General features: G+C 43.2%; 1 protein-coding gene across 2 annotated transcripts in view; it reads right to left on the bottom strand.

Moving 5' to 3' along the window:
* CEP152 (centrosomal protein 152) overlaps positions 1-23,925 on the bottom strand; it is a 2,961,597-nt gene that overhangs the window by 236,840 nt on the left and 2,700,832 nt on the right. For both annotated transcript variants that reach the window (XM_044077591.1, XM_044077592.1), the window contains exon 23: positions 6,821-6,920. In XM_044077591.1, the coding sequence (XP_043933526.1) occupies positions 6,821-6,920 (100 nt within the window). The remainder of the gene's footprint in view (positions 1-6,820; positions 6,921-23,925) is intronic.

Raw genomic sequence — 23,925 nt, 5'->3', positions numbered from 1 at the left:
GACAACACCACAGTGATGTGGTACATCAACAAGCAGGGGGGAACCCACTCTGCAGGCTAGCCATGAACCTGTGGAACATGGCCTCAGTCATACATATTCACCTGCAAGCTCAGTTCCTGCCAGGCAACCAAAACTCTCTGGCAGACAACTTAAGCAGAAATCTCCTAGACCCACATGAGCGGCAATTAAACCACAACACCTTCAGCCTTGTGACCCAGAAATGGGGTACCCGAAGGTGGACCTATTTGCCTCCCCCTACGACCACCAGCTCAGCAAATTCTGCGTCAGGGTACCTTGCAGCAAGGCCTGGAAAGTGGATGGTCTATCCTTCCAGTGGGAAAACCTCTCAATCTATGCATTTCCCCCTCTGCCTCTTCTTGCTGGAGTATTACTCAAGATAAGAGAGGAAAGACCAAGAGCAATCCTGACTGCCCCAGACTGGCCACACCAACACTGGTACCCACTACTGTGCAGTGAGTCACCAGTGCCCCCATGGCACTTACCCCAGATCCAAACTCTCTTGACTCAGCAAGAGGGACAGTTCTTGCTTCCACAATTGTAAACCCTGAACCTTGCAGCCTGGCTTATTCCTTGAATTCTCCTCCAGTAGCCAGCCTAAGCAAGCAGGTACTGGATGTCATACATGAAGCTAGATGACCCAGTACAAGGAAATCCTATGCTGACAAGTGGAAAAGGTATTTTTCCTGGATTCACACAAAAGGAGCGGCTACAGCACAGCCCTCCTTACCTCTTATCCTGGATTGCCTAGCAGACCTACTCAACAGAGGCCTGTCCTTCTCTTCCATTAAGATCCATGCCTCTGCCATCTATGCTCATTACAGCACTGAGACACCTCTCTTCTCTCTCATCAAGCAGTTCCCAAGAGGGGCTAACAACTTAAGGCCACCAAGAAGAGCTCCCACCCCTGCTTGGGACCCCTTAACTTTGTGTTGGAAAAGCTCACGCTACACCCTTCGAGCCTGCAGCATCAGCAGAGTTAAAATTCCTCTCTTGGAAAACAGCCTTGCTTCTGGCCATCACTTCAGCTAGAAGAGTGTCTGAGCTACAAGCACTTATGGCTGTGGAACCCTTCATTATTTTTCATGATGACAGGCTCTCCCCCTCAGGACCAACCCAACTTTCATGCCTAAAGTGGGGTCTAGTGTGGCTCAACCAATCTATCCAACTGACCACCTTTTTCCCTAATCCTCAAAATAAGGGGGAAAGAATCCTGCACTCTTTAGATGTGCACAGACAACTCAGATTCTACCTTGATAGGACTAAGCCCTTTAGGAAATCTGACCAGTTACTAGTCAGCTTTGCACCCAGGGGCAGAGGGCAAGGCCATAACAAAACAAACCATCTCCAAAAGTATAGCACACTGTATCCATTTCTGTTACAAACACCATGGGAAACCACCCCCTCAGGGGGTCAGAATGCTTTCCACTAGGGCAACTTCAACCTCTACAGCCTTTCTCAAAGGAGTCCCTACCAGGGACATTCTGGAAGCTGCTACCTGGAGTTATGTTCATACCTTCACCAAGCATTACCACCTGCCTATCTTTTCCAAATGCAGGGCTGGCTTTGCAACAGCAGTCCTGCAAGGCATACTAGCCAGCCCCTTCTTGATTGCCTCCACCCATTCTTCAGCTTTGGGAATCAACCCAGTGTGATGACTGCAACAGTGAAACATGAAGAACATAGTGCAGTTGTGTACACTTACCATAAAGGTAGATGTTCGAGTGTATTCACTGTTGCAGTCCTGGTTTTCCACTCTCCAGCCCCCCTGTCTCTCTCTCTTTCTCTCTCTCTCTCTTCTTCACTTCTTACAGGGCTATTGGTATTTACTATTTACTGGTGGCGTTCTTCCACCATAACTTACCTCCCTATTTGGGGGCTCCTGACATTTGGGGCAAGAAAAACTGATGTAATGGCCTGTTTTTATACCCGATTGTGATGACTGCAGCAGTGAAACACGAAGAACATCCTCTGCTGTTGCAGACTCCAAATTACTGGGCGGAACATTGTGAATCCTTTACAGGGTACAAAACGGAAATGGTATAGACTCTGGTCATTATGCTTAGTATCCAGAAACCCAAGGTGAAGTTCTGCCAGGCTTGTGGGTGTAAGATTAGGTGCCCCCAACTGCCTCTAGAGTATGGCAGTCAGGTAAGCCTTCAGGTGCTTTGTAAAGGTTTCTCGGTGAAGTGACTGTGAAACCCTTGATTATGCGGCAAGTCTTTACCCCCTTGGGTGACGTCCATTTGAGCTTCTTCCCCCTCTGCCTCGGGGTGGGGGTGGGGTCTGTCTCCAGGACTGCCTTAGTAATAACCCTGTGATTTTCTGAACCACATCTTCCTACCACTCCTTTGGTTCCAACAAAAGGTCCTCTGAGAGGTAGAGAAATGGATTCCAACAGCAGATATTGTCTTACCATCCTGCTCCCTCCTGGTAAGTGTTTCTTTAACTTTTAGCCCACACAGAGTGGAGCTATCAAATGGGGCACTAGCAAAGGACATTTTAAAGCCTTCCACAACATCACAGAGACGCATTCAGAAGTGTCAGTGAATGGTAATGCCGGTGTCTGCTGCTCCAGCTGTACCATCTGCTGCATTAGAAAGCAGTTGCATGACTACACTGGTAGTGGACTGAAGTATAGAGAGTTGAGTAACCACTGTTTTTTGAACATCCAAAGTTAAACTACCAGACAGGGACTAGGAAATCTCCCTGGTCAGGTCCCACTGAAAATGAGTTAAGTGTGCAAGGTAATTCAGTGCTCTGAGTGAGAAAGTCACCGAAGCATACGTCTGTTTCCCCAATCTGTCCAATACCCTTAACTCCTTGTTGAGGGGGGAGGAGACAGAAGCACTCTCTGCAGACAGTTCCTTTTATTGTGGCTGCAATTATTACCATGGAATTGGTCTTAGTGTCCAATGTTTCCAGTCTATGGTGCCAATAAAATTCTGTCAGGCTTTTTAGGGATATGCTCCACTCTGTCAGGGTCCTTCCATGTCCACTGTGCCACAAGATCTGTGAGGCATCTGCAGGGGGGAACCAGCCAGGACACAGATGAACCAGTACCAAAAGTTTCAAGGAACACAAAACTATCTAGGGAAGGAGTCTGGTGGGCCAACCCCAGCCCATTTCATAAATTCGAGGATGTCACCAAATGTTACGTCTTCAAAAGGGGATCTAGGGTACCTTCCACAATCATCTAAATCTTTGTCTTTGTTGACAGACTCAAGAGAGGAGTCTGTCTTTCTGTCTGTTTCCTGGAAATTTGTCTTCTGGGTGCCTCTGGAGACCGGTCCAAATCAGACTGGAAACTAGAATGTTGAGTTTTCTCCAAGCTTACAGATATTGACTGTCCCAATCAATAAAAATGACAGGAATAAGTGTCAAAAGGCAAAAAAAAAAAAAAAAAAAGGATATTTTCACCAAGAGTCAAAGACAGAACTCTGTGATGCATGTCTGAAAGATTCAAGTGGGAAAAGAGATCTGAGGTAATTTAGTGGACAGGAGGAAATTATGGTTAGGGAAGGAGTCAGAGCCTCTGATCCACAGCTCTAGAAGAAGGTGCTGAGGTTGGATCCAACAAACCAAACACTGCACTGGATGAAAATAGACAACACTGGATTAACTTAGTTTAACTATATTTTATCACCATCAATTGTGATTTAAAATGTCATGACATCAGTGCGCATGTGTACAGCTATGCTTTTGCTGTAACACTTCAACCGTCATGCAAAGGCACTGTTTCAGTCTGGTGTTCCATTATCCCTTTTTGTCCTGACAAATAAAGCCCCAAGTGCCTATGCACATCTAGAGTGTAAAATCTTTGCCCCATTGCTCTGAGCAGCTGGAAAAAAAAAACAAGGGGTTCAACAGTCTCGTTCAGGAATAATTCTGTCAACTACTGACACACAGTGCTACCTTGTCTAAGTGGTAAACTTGGCGCACAAGAGTTTGCAGCTCTGCAATCCTCCTAGGAGAGGTAGCAGCAAATAATAAAGTGTTGATGCATCAAAGAAATTACCATATGGGTCCAAATGGTGATGCAACAGAGGCATTTCAAAAGTGTAGCAGTAGATGATTCAAAAGTTGATAGAATGAGCTTTTCCAACAAATAATTTAGGTCACATAGTGGAGCAATCCTTTTTTTTTTTGTGGTCTCAAATGCAGCACTCCATTAAGAAACTGACTGGTAAATTTGAGTATAATGGGAGGGTTCACTGGTAGTTGTGATGAAATGGTAGATACATGTACCTTATAGAGAGGCAGAGAACAGTCCTGTAATGTACAAGCTAGACTGGTAGGTGATAACCAGGGACAGCTGTGCTATATTTGGATACTGGTCACTCTTGAGTCACCAGCAGAATTTTTTTCATTCACCTAGGGAAGACTGCATTTTTGACTCTTCATTCTCTATCTCCTGTAAAACCCTGGAGATTAAGGGTATAAAAGAATGCATGGTGAAACAGACCTGTCAAGGTTATTGAGAAGACATCTGTCTCACAGGCTCCTGGAACTGGGGTGCTGCTGCAAAGCTTCTTCTTGTCTGGAGATGTACAAGTGTCTAATTCTGGTACATCCCACCTGCAGATAAAATCCATGAAGACATCCCTGTTTAGCATCAATATGTGTGGGTCTGTCTGAGTTCTGCTCAGCTTGTCTGTTACAACCTTCTCGGGATGGGATGTGGGATGCCTTGAGGGCTAGGCTTAACTCCAGGGTTATATCTAAGGCTTATACTGCTATCCTTGTACAGCAAGTAAGAACATGTTTCCCCCTACTTGCTGTGGTACATGACTGTGGCATTGTCTGTGAGGATGTGCAGAGGTCCCTGTTTCCAAATAGGTTTGAAGGCCCACAGGGGGCTAAAATAACTGCCACCATCTCTTTCACATTTGTTTGTTTTTCTCCAAATGCCCTAGATCCTCAAGTCTCCCACATATCCATTGAGACTGTATCAGAGGACTCCATGGTGAGAGTTTGAAGAGTACCCTAGATTGAACCATATGCCTTATCCACCGGATGAGCTGTTTCAGTATGTGGGTAGTAAGGGGATGGAAAACTGGATAGGTGGAGCATCCTGACAATATAGGTTCCTTAGGTACCACTTCTTCAGGTTAGGGCTTCCCAGTGGCATCATAGGAAAATGAGGCCATGTACAACATAACTCATAGAACTGGCCTTGCTGCATGGACATGAGACTGTCTGAAGATACTGTGATAAAGAAAGCACCTTTCCTGGAGGGAGAAAAGCCATATGCTTTGCCATGTTCAGCAGTCCCCCCCCCAAGAATAAAACCTGTGTCATAGGAATGAGGTGAGTTTTTGGGAGATTCAGAGACAAACCCAAGGTTTAGTGACTTCTGAATCTATACAGAGAAGTTTCTTGGATCAGGTTCTCATCCTCTTAAAAGTAAATGTGAATTGTCCTTCATCTTGCATTAAATAATTATTGGAGCTAGATATTTGCAAACACCATGGTTGTAGTACACAAGCCAATGGGCAAAGGGGTGAACTGGTAATGGAACCTCCTGCTTCAACTCTCAGAAATCATGCGTGTCCCTTGGCAACAGCAATATGAAGATAGACATCATTAAGATCCAGGGTGACCATTAAGGCCTGCGGGTAGTAGAAAAGGTAGAAGGTCCTGCAATATCAGCATTTTGAACTTTGGGACTTTGATAAATTTGTCCGGTACTGACAAATTTAACACAGGTCTTGAAGTTCCTTCTTTTCTAGAGTATTAAGTACAGCCCTGTACTTTCTTTTCCTTTTGGTATTCTCTCTGTTTCTCCCTGTGCAATGAGATCTTTCAGCAGGGTTGAAAGCAAGTCTACATGCTCCTTGGGAATAGATGGAATGCCAAATAATTTGGAACTGCTTATAAACTGTAGTCTGTATCTCTGACTTATAATCTAGAGGACCGGCTGGTCTTGAGTGATCTCCCATTCTTTTTCAAAGAAGCCCAGATGACTTTAATCGTTATGAAGGTTTCATTAGCAGGACAGGACAAAAAGGGAAATGGGAAGAATTTTGGGACAGGAGGAAGGATAAGCTTGACTGAGACATTGCCCTCTGGATGCCATGGTCCTGAATGCCACAGGCTTATGTTTCTGCTCTACTCAACCATTTCTTTTTGCATTGAAATCTCGGTTAACCTTTTCTTGCTTGGAGTAAAGAGGCCGGCTTTTGATAGTTTAATTCCTTCTGTACTTTGAAACTTTGGAATGAAAGAGTGGTATAATACACTAAATAGGTTTTCCCTTTCTCATCGAGGGTTCTGAACACCTTCTCTGCAAAAGGTCAAAAGAGAAGCTCCTTGCACAATTGTGCATTAAGGAGATCTGCTTTAACATGGTGATAATTCTTCAGCCAAGCACATCTCCTAATAAAAAAAAACTTACAGCTGCTCCCCTGCATAATGCATCTAATGTATCACAGTTACTTTTTATGGAGTACTTGTCAACCTAGGAACCAGAGTTGCAAAACTCAGGCATTTTCCCCTTTAATGCATTAATCTTTAATCCTCTCTGCCTTAGATTTTGCTGAGTGAGGAGGGATTCCTAGTATTTCAATACAACAGTCTAGCAGGTAAAATGATCTAGGTGACAAAAGTAGAGGTTTTCTTCCCAAAGTAGTTGAGCACTTTACTCTCCTTGTCACTGGGGAGAGGATTCCTGGAGTAGTACCCTCATTGCAATCTAAGGACACCACAGCTGGATCAGTGACTCTTACAGCAATTGTCAACACACTAAAAGTAACAAAGTACACAGACACCAGAACAATCTCATTACATTAAATGGATATACCTTGTTATTTTGTCGAGAGCTCCCTCAGTTTCTTGAAGGTTTCTAAACAGTTTATCATCTTTTTCAACAGCTTTAATTGTTGTAGCTGTTTTATGTTTCTCTGAAAAAAGGCAACAATTACAATCTCATTATTTTAATGGCTTATTCTGACGAGACACCATCAACTAAATTATAAGCAATGGATAAAGGTACATGTCACAAAACATACACAATGGAGTCAGCACATGTATTTGCCTTCCTTTATATGAACAAGAGAATTTTAGACAGTTCATAGAAAAACAGCCGAATTTCTCATAAATAAACAAACATAACTGCAATACAGGTATACATTGTAAAGTATTTATATCAACAATTTTAATCTATACAGTTCTTGCAGCTCAGAAATCTTGCAGGAAGTCAACAGATTGATACTGCAGAAGGTAACACATTGTCAAAGTTTAGTGTTATTACATTTCAGTAAAGAACGATTTGCAAGGAGTCCAGGATACGTAATAAGTTATAAAATTATGAAGGAAAAGAGATTTTAGTATTGTATAGATTTATAAAGAGTTCAAGAGATATAATGAAGTAATATATAAAATTATGTAGTAGGGGAGGGCAGAAAGTAGTAGTGTACTGGAGGATAGTGGTAATAGCATACAACTAAGAGATCACAATACAAGATTAGTTCAGTTTAGGCTGCTGTTCCAAACTGGTGGATCTGCAGGGTTTATAACTTAGGTAAACGGAATAAATGACGTGAGAGAGTGGCGGATTGTGGCAGTTAGAAAAACAGATGAAAAAGTGTTGTTTAAGATGGGATGGAAAGGGATGTAATGATTCAAGTGCAGGAGGGAAAGTTGTTAGGGGTGTAATGATTTAAGTACAGGAGGACGAAAAGTTACTGATAAGCAATAAAAAGTTTGTGCTTTCACTAGCGGTCTCAACCTGGTGATGAACACATGCATGACAAGTTTTAGGTAAGGTACTGTATGAGCTGGATTTTACAGCTTGGGAGCTTGTTAAGTCATTTTTACTTATGTAGGGATGGTGTTCCATAATTTGGAGATGTAACAGGAGTAATAGTGTCACCTGATGAATTAATTTTGCTTTAGTAGTGCTTAGTAGAAATTTATCACCAGGATGGAGGTCTCTTGTGGGGATGTAGGGCAATAATATGTTTTTAATACAGGGCATTGTTCAAGATAATACATCAGTTTGTATGCCACAACAAGATGAGAGTATGATATGCAGTAGTAAAGCTTTAGCCAGTTTAACTGTTTTAAGGGTTGGCAGTGGTGTTTGGTGTGCAGTACTTGTAGCAGATTTAGCTACTTTGTTGTAACAGGAGCCTGGTTTGGATTTTAGTGTAGAGCTTGATGTTTGTAAGGATAGGTGAAGCATGTAGGAGGGTTGGAAGCAAATGGGATGAAGCTAGGGTGCTTTTTCTTGGGTCTGTATGGTACTGTTTTGTTTTGTAAACACAGCCAAGTTTCTGGTGAGTCTTTATGTTTGAAGACTATACTGATAACATTTAAGATGTTCATCTATTATAATGCCTAGTACTTTAGCATATAGTACTACCTCAATTTCAGTATTATTTGCAGATGTAACCAAGAAAGATTGTTTTTGATTGAGATAATGTTTTGGGGTGAACAGCACTGTTTTGTTTTATGGGGATTAAGAAGTACATTTGAATTTTTTTAGCCAGGTTTCAATGGAAGAGAAATACATTTGAGTGATTTATTGCAGTGTAGATATTGTGAGAGCTATAAATATTAAGTCAAATAATCTGTGTATTATACTATACTTGCCTGGTGTACAGTTACCAGCTACCCTAAGTTTATTGGGTCTATTAGTAAAAATCCAGTCTAAGGTTGATTGCCTACCAGTACTTTAGTGGACTAAGTAATTAACTGTGTAAACCCATACAGGTTTATGGAATCAGATGAGATGTTGCTATTGTTTGTTTAAAAAAATATTAAAGAGAAAGGTTCCTAGTACAGAGCCTTGAGGGACAACTATAGAAAAGGGGTCCTGTTGCCTTCCAGATAGATAACTAAGAAAGCATTTAACGAAGGATTGAAAGAGATCTATGGAAGAGAGGTCAATGAGTAAATGTTGGTGTGATATGCTGTTGAAAGCTTTGAATAAGTCTAGGAACACAGTTGACACTAGGTTATGATTGTTCCTATGCTGGTTTATAGTGCTGGTGAAGTGAAGGAAGGCGGTAATTGTGCTGTCGTGGGGTCTGAAACCATGTTGTGTTTCTGAGAGCAGATAATTTTAATTTAGGTGATGTCAAAGCGGAGCATAAATACATTTTCAAGTATTGTTAATAGAGGAAGAGGATTGCAATGGACCTGTAATTATTAAACTCTGTAGATGTGCCATCTTTGTGTAAAGTATAACAAAGGATTTTTTTTTTCCAGATGGAAGGAATAAGAAGTTATGTACTCACCATAACGTTCCATCTGAGTAGGTGACTTCATTTGTCTGCAACCTTTGGGTCTTGGATCCGACTTCGGATCCGAGCCGGCAACTTATTTTACAGCTTATGGATCCGAGCTCCTAGCCCCTCCCCTTACCCATAATCCCCTGCCAACCCTGATTGACCTCAGATCAAGTTTGCCCTTATACCAAATCTCAGACCAAAAGTGTCCCAAAAGGGACCAAGAAAGGACATTCAAGAATAGACTTCTGAAGGCCAGGGGGAAGGAGGGGGGGATGGTTGCAGACAAATGAAGTCACCTACTCAGATGGAACGTTATGGTGAGTACATAACTTCTTAATCTGAAGTAGGGACTTCATTTGTCAGCAACCTTTGAGACAGAGTCCCCAGCTACCTGAATCTTGGGCAGCCATCATGGAAGGATGTTCCGGAGCACTGCGGAGCCAAAGGATGCTCTCCCTCTGGAAATAACGTCCAGCTTATAATGGTTGATAAAAGTATGAGATGAGGCCTAAGTGGCTGCAGAGCAAATATCATCCAAAGATACTCTAGATCTAAAGGCAGCAGAAGTAGATATGGAGCGAGTAAAATGCGCCCGTACTCCCTGAGGTGCGGGCCTCCCCGAAGTTTCATAGGCCAGAAGAATACACTGTGAAATCCATCGTGATAAGGTGACCTTAGAAATAGCTTTACCCAGATTGAATTTGGCAAAGGAAACGAACAACTGATCGGATTGTCTGTGACCAGCAGTCCTATGAATGTAGAAGTGCAGTTGTCTGTGCACGTCTAAGGAATGCAGCTTGTATTCTCCTTTATTCTGGTACTTAGGGAAGAAAACTGGCAGGTTAGTGGACTGATTGATATTGGTTTCTGAGGCCACCTTAGGAAGAAAGGAGGGATTGGTCCTGAGGTACACTCTATCCTGATGAAAAATCAAGTAGGGAGGTTTCGCACAAAGGGCCTGAAGTTCGGAAACTCTTTTCGCTGAAGTGATGGCAACAAGGAACACCGTTTTCCAGGAAAGGTATTTAAGTTCAGCCGAGGCAGCTGGTTCAAAGGGAGGGGCAGTCAAGGCTTGAAGGACTAATGATAGATCCCAAGGGGGTACAGCTTCCTTGACAGGAGGCCTGAGCAGGAAAGCACCCTTGAGGAAGGTTTTACATAATTTCGCAGTCATCAAGGGACCGGTCTCGTGTCCCACATGGTAATGAGAAATGGCTGTCAATTGAACTTTAACCGTAGAACAGCTAGCTCCCCGTTAAAAAAGTCCGGTGAGGAAATCCAAGACGGACGGCAACAAAGCCGTGAAGGGATCTATGTTATGGTGTTCCGCCCAGATGGAAAAACGCTTCCATTTACTGCGATAGACTTTTCTAGTGGAAGGTTTATGTGCTGCCACCAAGATGGCTTTAACTGGTGAAGAGATGCCGGGAGTCCTGACTAAGAGTGGAACTGGAGCAGCCAAGCTGTCAGCTTCAGGTTGTCCAGATTCGGGGTCGGTAGACCTAAGGGATGGGATATTAGATCCAGAATGGTATTCAGAATCCAGGGAGGATTCACCAGATGAGACCACAGGTAAGGGAACCAAGTTTGACAAGGCCAGAATGGAGCAATGAGGATCATTCTGCTCCCCAACCGAGAGGCTTTCTGTATAAGTTTCAGCATCAGGGGTAGAGGAGGATAGGCATAAAGTAAACCGGGAGGCCAAGCATGCACTAGAGCGTCTCTCGGGGTTTCCCCGAAGGGGGGAATCAGAGCGAAGAAGCTGGAGCATTTCGTGTTTGAGGGAGTGGCAAAAAGATTGCAGCAGGGTTGTCCCCATTCGGCAAAAATCCGCTTTGCTACCTGGGAATAGAGAGACCACTCGTAAGGGGAAAGAATAGTGTGGCTGAGCTTGTCCGCCAGAATGTTGGACCATCCCAGAATGTGCGTTGCAATAAGGAAGTGGTTGGTGGAGATCGCCCATTCCCGCACCCTCATGGCCTTTTGACAGAGAGGGTAGGACCTGGTTCCCCCCTGTTTGTTGATGTACCAGACAACTGACATGTTGTCTGTCTGTATCGCAATAGTTCCTATGGGGAGAAGGTTCTGAAGTGCTTGCAACGCCAACAGCACCGCCCTCATCTCCAGAACATTGATATGCAAGGAGGTCTCTGTGTCGTTCCACGTGCCTTGGACCCCTTCTGCCTGAGCAATGCCCCCCCCACCTGAGGCGAGAGGCGTCCGTGGTCACCGGGTGTGGGGAGGTGCCGTGCAGAAGGGTCGTCTCGTATGGAGGTCCGGGGACTGGAGCCACCATAAGAGGGCCCTCCTGCAGGCCCTGCTGAGTGAGATAGGGTGACTGAGGGGGAGAAACTGAAAGGACCATTGGACTAAAAGGGTCCACAGTAGCACCCTCGTATTCAGATGAGCATATGGAAGAAGAGTTATTGTTGCTGTCATGGAGCCTAGTGCCCTCAGGACCAATTCTGCCGATGGGGCTTTTGATTGGAGGATGGCCCGCACATGAAGTCTCAGGTTTTGAAGTCGCTCCGAAGTGAGGAATGCTCGCAGACTTCTCGTATCTAGTTTGGCCCCTATGAAATCTATCACTTGTGTTGGAGCAAGGGAGGATTTGTTCATGTTGATCGTAATGCCTAGATAGGGAGCTAGCCGGAGAAAATGATTTCTGGCTGCGCAGAGTAGATGCCTTGTTGGGGTGGACAGGAGCCAGTCGTCCAGGTACAGGAAGACCTGCATTCCCTGGAGTCTCAGGTGGGCCGCTATCACTGCTAACACTTTGGTAAACACCCTGGGGGCTGTGGTGAGACCAAAGGGAAGGACCCTGAACTGATAGTGACTGGCTCCCAGCCAGAAATGGAGAAACCTCCTGGATCGTCTGTCCATTAAAATGTGGTAGTACGCATCCTTGAGGTCTATTGAGCACATCCAGTCGCTCTCCCGCAAGAGGGGGAGAATGGATTGAAGGGTGACCATCTGGAATTTTTCTTTGGTTACTGACAGGTTCAAGAGTGAAAGGTCGAGAATCGGTCTCAAGTCCCCCGTCTTTTTTGGCACCAGAAAGAACCTGGAGTAAAACCCTAATCCGATTTGATTTGGGGGGACGGGCTGGATGGCTCTTTTTTCTAGCAGCTGCTGAATTTCTGCAGCTGCCGCCTCCCTCTGATCGGGTGGTACATCAGGGAGGTTTTTGAGTCTGGGGACATGGTGCAGTGGAATTTTGTAACCTCTGGATATGATACAAAGCACCCAGCGATCTGACGTAATGGACTCCAAAGCCGCCAGGTGCTTTGAGAAGCGCCCCCCCCGACTGCCTCCAGAGAGGAGCAGTCAGGCAACCCCTCAGGGCTGCTGCGTGGGACGATCAGAGAAGGTTTCTCTGGACCCAAAATTTCTCAGGGCTCCTTTGCCTCTAGGGTGGCATCTTCCCTGTCCTCCTCTGCCATGGAAGGACTGGTTGTCCGGAGCAGGATGGGAATGTTGCGATTTCCAGAACCACATCTTCTTCTGTCCCTTTTGGTTCTTGGAGAAGGACCTCTGGGGAGCAGAGGCGCGGACTCCGATGGCAGACAACGTCTTCCCGTCCTTTTTGATCTGGACAAGTGTCTCGCGAACGGTCTTGCCAAACAAGGCAGAACCATCAAAGGGGGCATTCGCAAAGGACGCCTTAAAGGGCTCAGCGAAGTCACAATGTCGGAGCCAGGCCTAACGTCTCATGACTAGACCCGCTCCGCTGGCTCTAGAGGCTCCCTCTGTGGCGTGGGACAAAACCCGCATAGAGGTATTTGAAACAGATCTTAGTGTGGCCATACGAGTGGAGTACAACTGCTTGTCCTCCGCCGACATGTACTCGGGGGGGGGGGGGCAGCATATTCTTTGATAAGATCTCGCTGCATCCTGATGACATGTGCCATGTAGTTCAGGGACCTTACTGAGAAGGTCGCTGAACTAAATACCCGCTTACCGAGGTGATCCATCGAGCAGGACTCCTTGCTCGGTGGATGGACCAAGGGGATCTCCTGAGCTAATTCCCTCTTCGTGGCTGCCGCCATCAACATGGCATCTACGGGGGGATCTTTGCTCCAATGGGACCGGTCTGCAAGGGGACTCAAAATTCTATCCGGGCGTTTGGAGACTGGCTCCACAGTGTCCGGCTCCTTCCACACCCAGGTGGTGATAAGGTCCACCAGGGGGTCGGCCGGAGGGGACACCCAAGAGGTAGACAGGCCTGCTTCGAATGCCTCCAGGAACACAGACTCGTCGGAGGAAGCCTTGGGGGCAGACCACCCCTCCCCTGAACCTGAGCATTTCCATGATGTCTCCAAAGGAGACATCCTCGGGGGGTGACCTTGGGGAGCCTTCCCCTTCATCCAAGTCCGTGTCCTCTGTTAAAGACTCGGGGGAGTCCATGTGTCTCCTCTTACACTTATGCTTGCGAGGCACTTCCTCGGGGGGGACTGTCTGAGGAGGTCTCACCAGCAATATCTTGTTCCAGTGGAACAACCTGGGACATCGAAGCAGGCTGTCCCTGTGGCCGGGTGATGGAAGCCTGACCCAGCAGAGAGGGAGAGCAGGGTGGAGCCGATGCAAGGACTGGGGGTCCGGATGCTCTCAACAGAGCCCTCTCCACTACATCGAAGGCCGAGGGGGAGCCGCTCTCCCTGGGATCCGAAAGCTGGCTCCCACTCGGATCCGATGAAGGGATCGGAACTGGTGCCGAGGCCACCGGATCCGAAGGACCCGTGTGCTCAGACCTGGACGGATCCGAAGGCACACTGAATCCCTCGGATCCGAAGCTCGGCCCACGGCTCCGAAAGGTCAGATCCGACAAAGGACCTGACAGACCCGAGGGCAGGGTCGGATCCGAAGTACCCAGTACTGTCGGCGTCGACCCACCCCCGGCTCCAACGCTGCCCGGCTCCAAACACTCCGAAGTCAGGAAGCGGGTCGGAGAAGGAGCTATCGGGGCAAAAAAAGGTGTCGAGCTCCCCCCGAAGGGGGGGGGGGGCAAGAGCACGCCCATCTGCAGCTGGGCCTGGATGAACCTTCTCATCATCCGGTCCAAGTCTGCATCAGAAAGACTATAAGTAGATCTCGACGAGGCCACCAAGGAGGGCCGGGAATGCCGCTTCGATGACCTCGACGGAGATCGGGTTACCTCATCCTCGGGTCCCAGGGAAAAGAAAGGGGATCGGATCCGAGGAGGAGGGGACCTGAAAGCCGTGGAGGGAGAAGCCCGCTTAGCTGGGGGGGCCGAAGCGGAGGCCTCGGCCCGCCGCTTGTGGTGCTTCTCCCTCCTTTTCTCCCTCCTGGCCTCCCTTTCCTCCGGCGTCTTAGTGGGAAGTTTGAGTCCCGGCCAGGGGAAGGGGAGCAGGAGTGGCTACCACCAAGGACTGAGGAGGAGCCACGGGAGTACCGGAGGCCGGATCCGGGGGCAAAAGTCCCGCCAGAACCAACTTCGACCTCCACTCTTTCAGTGCCCTGGGGTTGAACGCTGTGCAAATGGAACACCCCGAGGACAGGTGTTCAACCCCAAGGCACCGAACACACCGAGTGTGGCCATCCGCCGGTGAAAGCTTATGGCCACACTCTGTGCACTTAGAAAAAATGGGTTTTGGGGCCTCCAACATTAGAAAAAAATAAAGTAACTACACAAACACACCAGGCCCCAAAAACACAAGCAACACACACACACTCTACGAACTAGCGAGGGGAGGAATTACACTAAAAATTAATAAAATTAACAAAAAGGGATCCTAAACACACACACTGTTTAAGTAAATCAAAAAATTTTCTGTATTGACAAGTTTTTTTAAGACTTATCTGATAAGTCGCCAGGAGCTCTGAAATCCAGCTGTCTCTTCTAAGAGCGGTAAACTAGATCTGAGATCAATCAGCGTTGGCAGGGGATTATGGGTAAGGGGAGGAGCTAGAAGCTCGGATCCATAAGCTGTAAAATAAGTTGCCGGCTCGGATCCGAAGTCGGATCCAAGACCCAAAAGTTGCTGACAAATGAAGTCCCTACTTCAGTTCATATTTTTCTGATACAGATCTATTTATCAATATAAAGACCAGAAATGTAATTGCATCTGCAGCCATTTTTTAGTAGTCCGAGGGCAGTTGGTCAGCAGTTAGGGTGGTTGTTTTTAACTTGTGCAGTTTTTTTTTAAATGGTGGATGTAGGTACTAGGCCGAAGTGAAACAACTGAGGATATTTAGCAAAGGCTGCAGGTACAGAGAGGGTAGTGGAAGTACTGTTGTTTGGACAATATAGTCTGTATAAAATAGTTGTTAAACATTGTGGAAATTGAATCAGTAGTATTGTTGGATATGGAGGGTAGGGTGGTAATATGGCCAAATTGTAAAATTTCTTTATGGATGTCCAGAAGAGTTGTGTGTTGTTCTGACATTTATTTTTGGAGGATGTTACAGAATGTTTGCTTGTCATGGTTTATATGGTATTTTGTAACATTCCCTTGTTGCCTGAAAAGATGAAATGTGTTCTGTGTCCTATTTTTGACCGATTCTTTGTCACGCTGTAGCATTAATTTCTTATTTTCCTTTGTTAGCCATGGTGCAGGATTAGATCTGACCCTTTTAGTATGTAATGGGACAAGATTATTTAGAATTTTTAGGAACATTTCATTGAATTGTTTGACAGTGGAGTCTAAGGGTATTGTACAGTTATATTCTCTTAAGGATTTGATAAAAAAGTGTGTTTGTCAAAGATTTTTGAGCTATGAACTTATTTGTAAATGATATGTTTATCATGGATACTGTAACTTCCGATAGCATAAGTAGGTTGGTGGTCACTTAGATTGTCTGGAAGGTTACCAGCTACCCTAATTTTGTTGGGTCTGTTAGTAAGAATTCAGTCTAAAGTTAATTCCCTACCAGGACTTTAGTGGACTCTAGCAACTGATGCAATTAACTGTGTAAAGCCGTACAGGTTTATGGAATCAGATGGAATGTTGCTATTGATAATTTGCCGGTGTACATTTAGGTCCTAGTATTTTTGTTTATTTATTTTTTATAGTGGGATATCCAGCATAGGATATCATCCACAGTGGTAATGTTTATGCCTGGTGGGATATACAAGGCTGACAAAGCAATTTCCTATTATTGATTCTGAAGTATGATACAAGTAGTACTGCATTAATAAACTGTGATATCTCCAGTGCATAGGCAGTTATGTTTAGGGAATTCTTGTAGATTATGGCAATTCTGTCCTCTTGCTTACTTACTTACAAGGCTAATAATACTGAAACCAGGTGGAGTAATTTCATTGTCATTTGTCTTTTTTCAGTCAGGTTTCTGTAGCTATGATTACGCCTGGGAAATATGTGGCAATACAACCAAGTAAGTCCTGGAATGCATATGCTTCTAAGCTTCATATTTGGGAGAAGTCTGGAATTGGGGGATGGCAGAAAACAAAAGAATGGTACATTTAATACTGTGCTGTTAGTGTGGGATATTTTTACTGCTGTGTGGGTCCAGGGTTTGGGTGAATGCCTCTACTGATTTTTTGGGGTACAAACTTTATGAAGGAAAGTATGTAGAGAAACGCATCTGTGTTTCAGGTTTATTGGATTTCATAAGGCAACATATTTAGAATTAAGATACCTGCAACTGAAAAAAAAATAAGAAGGTTTGCTGGTACAATGTGGGAGCTTCATGGACTTGGTAACTACTGGTGTAGCGAGTGCGGGTTTGTAGGAGTATTAATTATATTTATTTGGAAGATATGATAGCTGGTAAACAACGTTAACATGCTGAGGCGGCACACTAGTAGGGTTTGAGTCAGAGTCATTTTGTAATGACATGCAAGTTAGATTTTGCTGAAAATATTAGTTTGTACTGCAAAATGTTACTGGGCAAGAGTAGTTATACTTACAGAAGTACAACTCCTAAAAGGACATGCTGGGTAGTAGCACTTGAAGTAAATGAGACAGAGATGCTAATTGTACGGCAACTGTAATTGGGTTATGTCCTGATTGTTTTGATGCAGAGATAGGTTGGGAGAAGTGTAGGGGTGGAGTTGGGATATTTTAAATGTAGAGTAGGACTGGGTGGGTGGGAACTAGGGGTAGGCTAGGGAAGCAGAGTGAGGCTGAGCATAAGAGTAATGATATCATTTAATTCTAGTGCAGATAAAAACTACAACTCTCTTACAAGTATCAGTCTTTTCAGGTTTTCTTCTGAGTAGTACTTCATATACCTTCTGTCAATACCTGTGGTTTCTACCATTGAAGTTTTTTTAATAGTCTAAATGACTTGCAAACAACCCTGGCATTTTACTTGATAGGTGAAATGATTAAATTGCACAATGATAGTGTGTGTGAAAATAGAATGCTGTCTTGAGTACTGATGTTGAAGGTGCTTTCTCAAAAGTACTATTTAGTAAGTGGATATAAAAGAATATTCAGTCTACATATGCTTGACATTTTCACTTTTCAAATGTTTTAATAGCTGCAGCTGCTGTACTTCTGAAAAAGATTCTAAATTTTGAAATGGCATCTTCTCCACAAGGCACAAAGTAACACGTTTCATAGCCTATACTCAGATTTTAATTTCATTTGTTTAGTTAACCATTTAAATACAATAAGTGACAGAATTAAAAAGAAAACTGCAGTTTAACTGAAGTGTGTATTGCTGCTGAACTCATAGAAAATGATCTAGGAAGTTCTATGATGCAATGTAGAAACATATTAGTTCCTTTACATCCAGAATGGAAAACACTTGAAGTGAGATGAATAAATTAAAAACTGAAGGAAAAGTTTTTTTCACATGCTTGTCACCATGTTGTTCATATTTCATATACTCATGCTTCATTGCTTGAGACTTTCTTTGAACATTCTTTTATGTGCATGTCATGTAGGTGTAGTGTGTCTAGACCCAAAACATACTAGTTTTTAAATAATAACAGTGATATCTCAGAGAAAAAGCAAGAGTTTTTATGGATTATTTTTTAATAATCATTTTTTCTCCAAGTATTAGCTATCTTAGAGTGACTAAAATGTAAGGAGGAAACTGGGAAACGTTGTCCCACAATAAAATGTTCAATGGCTGCAGCAGCACAAAAGTATAAGTACAGGTGAGTAAATACTGTGTGCAGCTGATACATTAGGTTCATTCAACTGCAGCGGAGCAACTGACTTCAGAGTAAATAATTTTAATTAGACATACCCAACCCAAAAATAAATGATACATTCTTGCTGTAACAGTTGATCTTCAAAGAGGACTCAGCTTGATGCGTCCTAACACAGGATAATCCTTTTCCTAACTATAATTTGACATATTTATGGAAGTTTTCAAGCTCACAACACATGCTGTGAAGTCAGACAGATTCCGTAAACTTACTCATCCTTGCATGCTCACTAGTGCACACTATATCCACCAGCAATCACCTTCCTAAAAATAAAGGAAAAGCAATGAGGATTTGCACTATTAGATACTTGTCACAGTTACAAGGAATCAAAAGGTTGGGAGACCACCCACTTTGCAGGGGGATGAAAACAAGAAAAGATTATTTTCCCCCTGCCTGATGGCCCCACTGTCTGAAGCCAATTGCCCATTTACATTTATTCTTTAGAGGTAGAAACCAGGCACCCCCTCCCCCCACGGCTAAGCAAGAGCCCTACAAGCCCATTTATTCCTGCTGGGGAAGCCCTACTGGCCCATACATTGTTCCAGTGGGGAGAGTCAGGTAGTAGGGAGTAGGCCAGATGCAAGTCCTGCAGAGTGGTTCACCCTTCTTTACCCTAGGCTGCTTGCAAACGTTCTACAACTGTCTAGTTTGAGAAAGAGGTTTGCATGCTAACACACACACACACACACACACACACACACACACACACACACACACACACACACACACACACACCTCCTTTTCCCCTTGTTCATCAAGAAGATCTTCGCCCAAGCACTACAAGCCAACATGGCCTCTTGAAATAGGCAATACTAGCAGCCACTGGTAGATGTCACAAATGCCATGGGCCTAGAACCTAGGCTGCTCAAGCTCGTCTTCCCCTGCCTACTTCTTCAGTAACCCATGCCATAACACTGACAACCCTCCTTGATGAGTTCAAAGGATAGGAAGAATTCCAAACTTTGCAACAACAAGTAGGGAAAGCAAATGAAGGAACATACACCATGACCAACACAAACGATGATAACTGGACTACTGTGCATTTATCTAAGACTTGGTTCCAAGTTATGACAACAAAAAAGTATCTCTGGGAAAAATGGCACACTGCTAAAATCTATGATGAGTCAGTCCTCCTAAAGGCTGACGTATTGGAGATACTAACGTCTCTTCCCTTCGCACAAGGTGGATCAGACTTCAAAAGACCCATAACATTCATCCAAGGAGAAGGCAAGCAAGGCTTCCCCCAAAGCCCTTCCACTCCCAAAAGAAGGCCACCAGAGGGTAAACTGTATATACATTACAGTTTTTCTAAGAATTGTAATATTTTATTGAAAGTTCTAGAACTTTTTTCTGTGTATGAAAACTGTGTTGCAAAATATATTTTGTTGTTGTATGCTTAGAGCTTTTCTTCCAGAGTCTTCACTGAAAAGGTGCTTTCCCAGTAAATAATATATTTATTTTTAAATCATACATTCACCTGGTACTGAGCATCTCCCAACAGCGTGCTCTCCTTTCCTTATACTCTAAAGTGTGAGACTCTAACCCCCAGAGGCTCTGCCTTATATTTCAACTATGTCCGGGTTTATCATCCGCACCAAGGGGATGCAGACCTTCCAAGAATCAAACTAATGTACATTTTATACAGTACAGATAAATAACACTAACCATCTGTTTAAATGTATTGGGAGCATGCTGTTAGGAACCTCTAATTGGGTCATTTTGTCTTGCCCGTGCCCTGAGTGACAATAATCTTCCCCTTAATCTTATTATATAGAAAAGCCGAAGACAAGTGTCTAGTTAGTCCTGCCCAGTTAAATAACCACTACAACACCTCTAACCATTTTGGTTTAAATAGCTTTCATCTCCCCTTCAAGCAGCCCACTGCAGTGCAAGTGATTAGAGGTTCAGTCTTGTCTTTTATTTTTGTTTCTCTTGGTTACAAACTACCGTTGGTGTCCCAGTGTCCGCTTTCTCCTTCCTGCTGATTTTCTTTGTTACTTTCTTGACCCCAATATTCACTTACCTTGCTGGTTTCTGGATTGAGCTTGGAGACAGATTTTTTTTAACCTATTCCAACCCTGATACTATTAACAAAATATCCTCTTATACCTCCACCCTTAGCTTAGATTACAAAATCCCTAGACCCGCTCTTCATCCTTCCACCACACAAAGTGTACATACTATCCCTCCACTATTTTACTTTACCTTCATCTTTACTTAACATGTACTATATCATAAAATTCTGTCTCCTCTTAATCACCCTTACCACTTATCTCTACTCACTGATACAGTTTTTCTGATATCTCACCTTCTTTATTCAATGTCAATACTTATCATCTAACAAAACTGAAACTCTCCACTGTCATAATCAAACTAAAAATAATGGAAAATCCCTTTCTCAGGTCTCTCTGTTTAACAAAATATCCACTGCATCTATCCTTACAAATTATTTGCAGGTTCTCTCTCAATGTGGAGACATTCATCCCAATCCTGGACCAATTAACTACCCATCCCTCAAAACACCTTCTAGCACCCAAAACCTTTGCACAACAACAATTAAAGTATGAAGTATCTGTAACAAAACCACAGAATTCCAAGCCTGGCTTATTCAATACTACCCCAATATTGTAGCACTCACAGAAACCTGGTTAAACTTCATATATCTAATAGCGAAATAATCCCATCAGGATATAATATTTTTAGAAATGATCGACTTCACAAAAAAGATGGGGGGGTTAGCATTAATCTACCTTGACACCTTAACTATTACATACTTTTCTAAACCTGTTCCAACCTTTGGAAATCGAGAGCTATTACTTGCAGGTCTACATATTAATAGCAGAAAGCAGTTATGCATTGTTGTACTTTATATTCCCCCAGGCCAAAATATACCTTTTCCTGGAAGATCTTCTATCCTAGACTACCCACAATATATCAAATTAAACCATCATTCTTTGTGATACTAATATAAACTGGCAAACTCTCATCAGCAACTCACCTTCAAATAGCATAAACTTGCATAAATATATTCCACTAATCAAAGACCCCACTCATATGGCAAATAAACAATCTGAGTCAACCCTAGGCTGGATTCTCATTTCAGATCCACAAAAAATATGCCAATACTGGAACCCTCCCAAATATCGTTAGCAACCGTCTACCTGCCTTCACCCACAGAACCCACACTCAAATAGCAAAACCACACACTTTTAGAACATCGAAAAATCTTATGCATTTCAGATAAGAGATGCTTATAGATACGCTAAAACCCCAAAACTGGTACCCAACCAAGACATTACCACTGGATGACGCAGTTAACTTTTTCAATATCACCTTTCTAAACAATCTTAACAGTCTGGCTCCCATATGCACTAAAAGAATGAGTCATAACCATGCCCCTTGGTTAACAAAGCATACCAAACAGTTACTAATTTCTAGAGAATGAGCCTGGAAAGAATGGCAGAAAAATAAATCCATACAAAATTAACTCAACTATAAGCAGCTACACAATAATGCCAAAAAGCTAGTCATTATTGATTAAAAAAAAAAAAAAAAAAAACTATTTTTCCACAAAATATCTACAGAAAAAACAACCCCCCAAAATTCTGGAAATCAGTTTACTCACTCCTTAATCCTGGAATACAGCATAACCCTTCACCATCTCCAGACAAACATCCACTTGAGATAGCCCAAGCATTTAACTCTCACTTTATTGAAATCATGTCAATGAATTCTTTCTACAATCTAACAAAGGCAAAAATAACATTGAAAGTAGCACTAATCCTTCCCTTCTTAAGTCAAACTCGTACACCACCCCTGCAAATGACAACTCTAATATTTCATCCACTCCCTCTTTTAATATACAACCTACGCCATCTCTCTAGTGCACAAACTGCTATCAAAACTAAAACCATGCTCCTCCTCTGTGGATGGCCTTCCAGCAGAGTACCTAAAACTCGCAGCTGATGCTATAGCCTACCCTGTCGGCATTCTCATCAATCGATCTCCGAATCATATATCCCACAACTCTGGAAAAAAATCCATTATAACCCCCTTACATAAACATACCACCATTGATCTTTCTAACTACTGACCCATTTCCTTGCTTTCTCCTCTATCCAAAATCCTAAAAAAGCATGTACATTCTCAATTGCTGAAGTATTTCTCCAGCAAAAACTTACTTGCACCCACCCAACATGGCTTTCACCCAGCACACAGCACAACCACAGCCCTACTTTCATTCACCAATACTGTAAACAAAGCACTGGATGCTGGTCTATTAACTTCAGTTATATTACTACACCTATCAAAGGCTTTTGATACAGTATCACACTCTAAACTACTACTACAACTTGAATCCTTAAATTGCTCTCCACATTCTCTAACCTGGTTTTCCAACTATCTCAATAACAGAAAACAATCTGTTACATGGCAAAATAAACAATCTGAATATCTAGCCAACAACACAGGAGTTCTCCAAGGGTCTAATCCTGAGCCTCTGCTTTTTAACATATTCATTAACAATCTCCATAAAGCTTCCTAGAAAAGTACACTTATTCAATATGCTGATGATTCTACTATAATTACTTCTTCAAACAACTTCCCAAATCTCCTAAAGCTAACACAGAAAGCCTTTTCATCTAGTGAATCCTGGCTAAATGAGTCACAACTTCTACTTAATCCCAAAAAATCAAAACTCCTATTTTTCTCATCCAAACCTCTAACTCAAGACTTTAAAATCTTCTCTCAAAACAATACTGAAATTGAACTCATAAAAACATCAAAATTACTGGGCATTACAATAGATGACAAACTATTCTTTGAGTATCATATTCACAACACAATTAAAAAAACCTACTTTAAACTAGGCAAGCTCTACAGGCATAGCCACTACCTGGATATGCCCACCAAGACAAAACTAGCCAACAGTCTACTCCTCCCTTCTCTCCTTTATGATAGCCTCATTTTTTACTTATCTACACACATCTATCATGAATAAATTACAACCATGCTACTACAGAATAGCAAAGTTTGCCTCTAATATGCCAACTCGCAGTCATCACTGCTTAGCCATTAAAAATTTAAACTGGTTAGAATTCCCCCATTACCTATATTACACCCAAATAACTCTCACCCACAAACTGCTATATAAGCCAAATTACTGTCCTTCACTACAGACTATATTAGAAATATATACCCCAACCCGTGAACTTAGGCCTTCAAACAAACAGCTTCTTAGCATATCTTAACCCAACAAACGTGCTGGACAAATCCTCTATTGTTATGCCACTGACAAACTATGGAATGCTCTGTCTCCACCTATAACTCAACTAGACTCTATAAAAACATTCAGATCTGCACTAAAGTACTACTTGTTCCTGTGACCACAAGCTTAAGCCACCTTAAATAACTTATTGCTTTACTAACTTCTCAACAGCACTTCAAATCTTCCTCATATCAATTAACTATTTTCTGCATTATCTCAATATTCTCTCCATTACCAGCCATTTAACTGTATAAATAGCT

Source organism: Protopterus annectens, chromosome 7.part0, assembly GCF_019279795.1.
Source record: "Protopterus annectens isolate FY-2018-M chromosome 7.part0, PAN1.0, whole genome shotgun sequence".
Taxonomy (NCBI): Eukaryota; Metazoa; Chordata; order Ceratodontiformes; family Protopteridae; genus Protopterus; species Protopterus annectens.
Note: the sequence above shows the minus strand (reverse complement) of the source record. Positions and strands in the feature narration are given on the sequence as shown.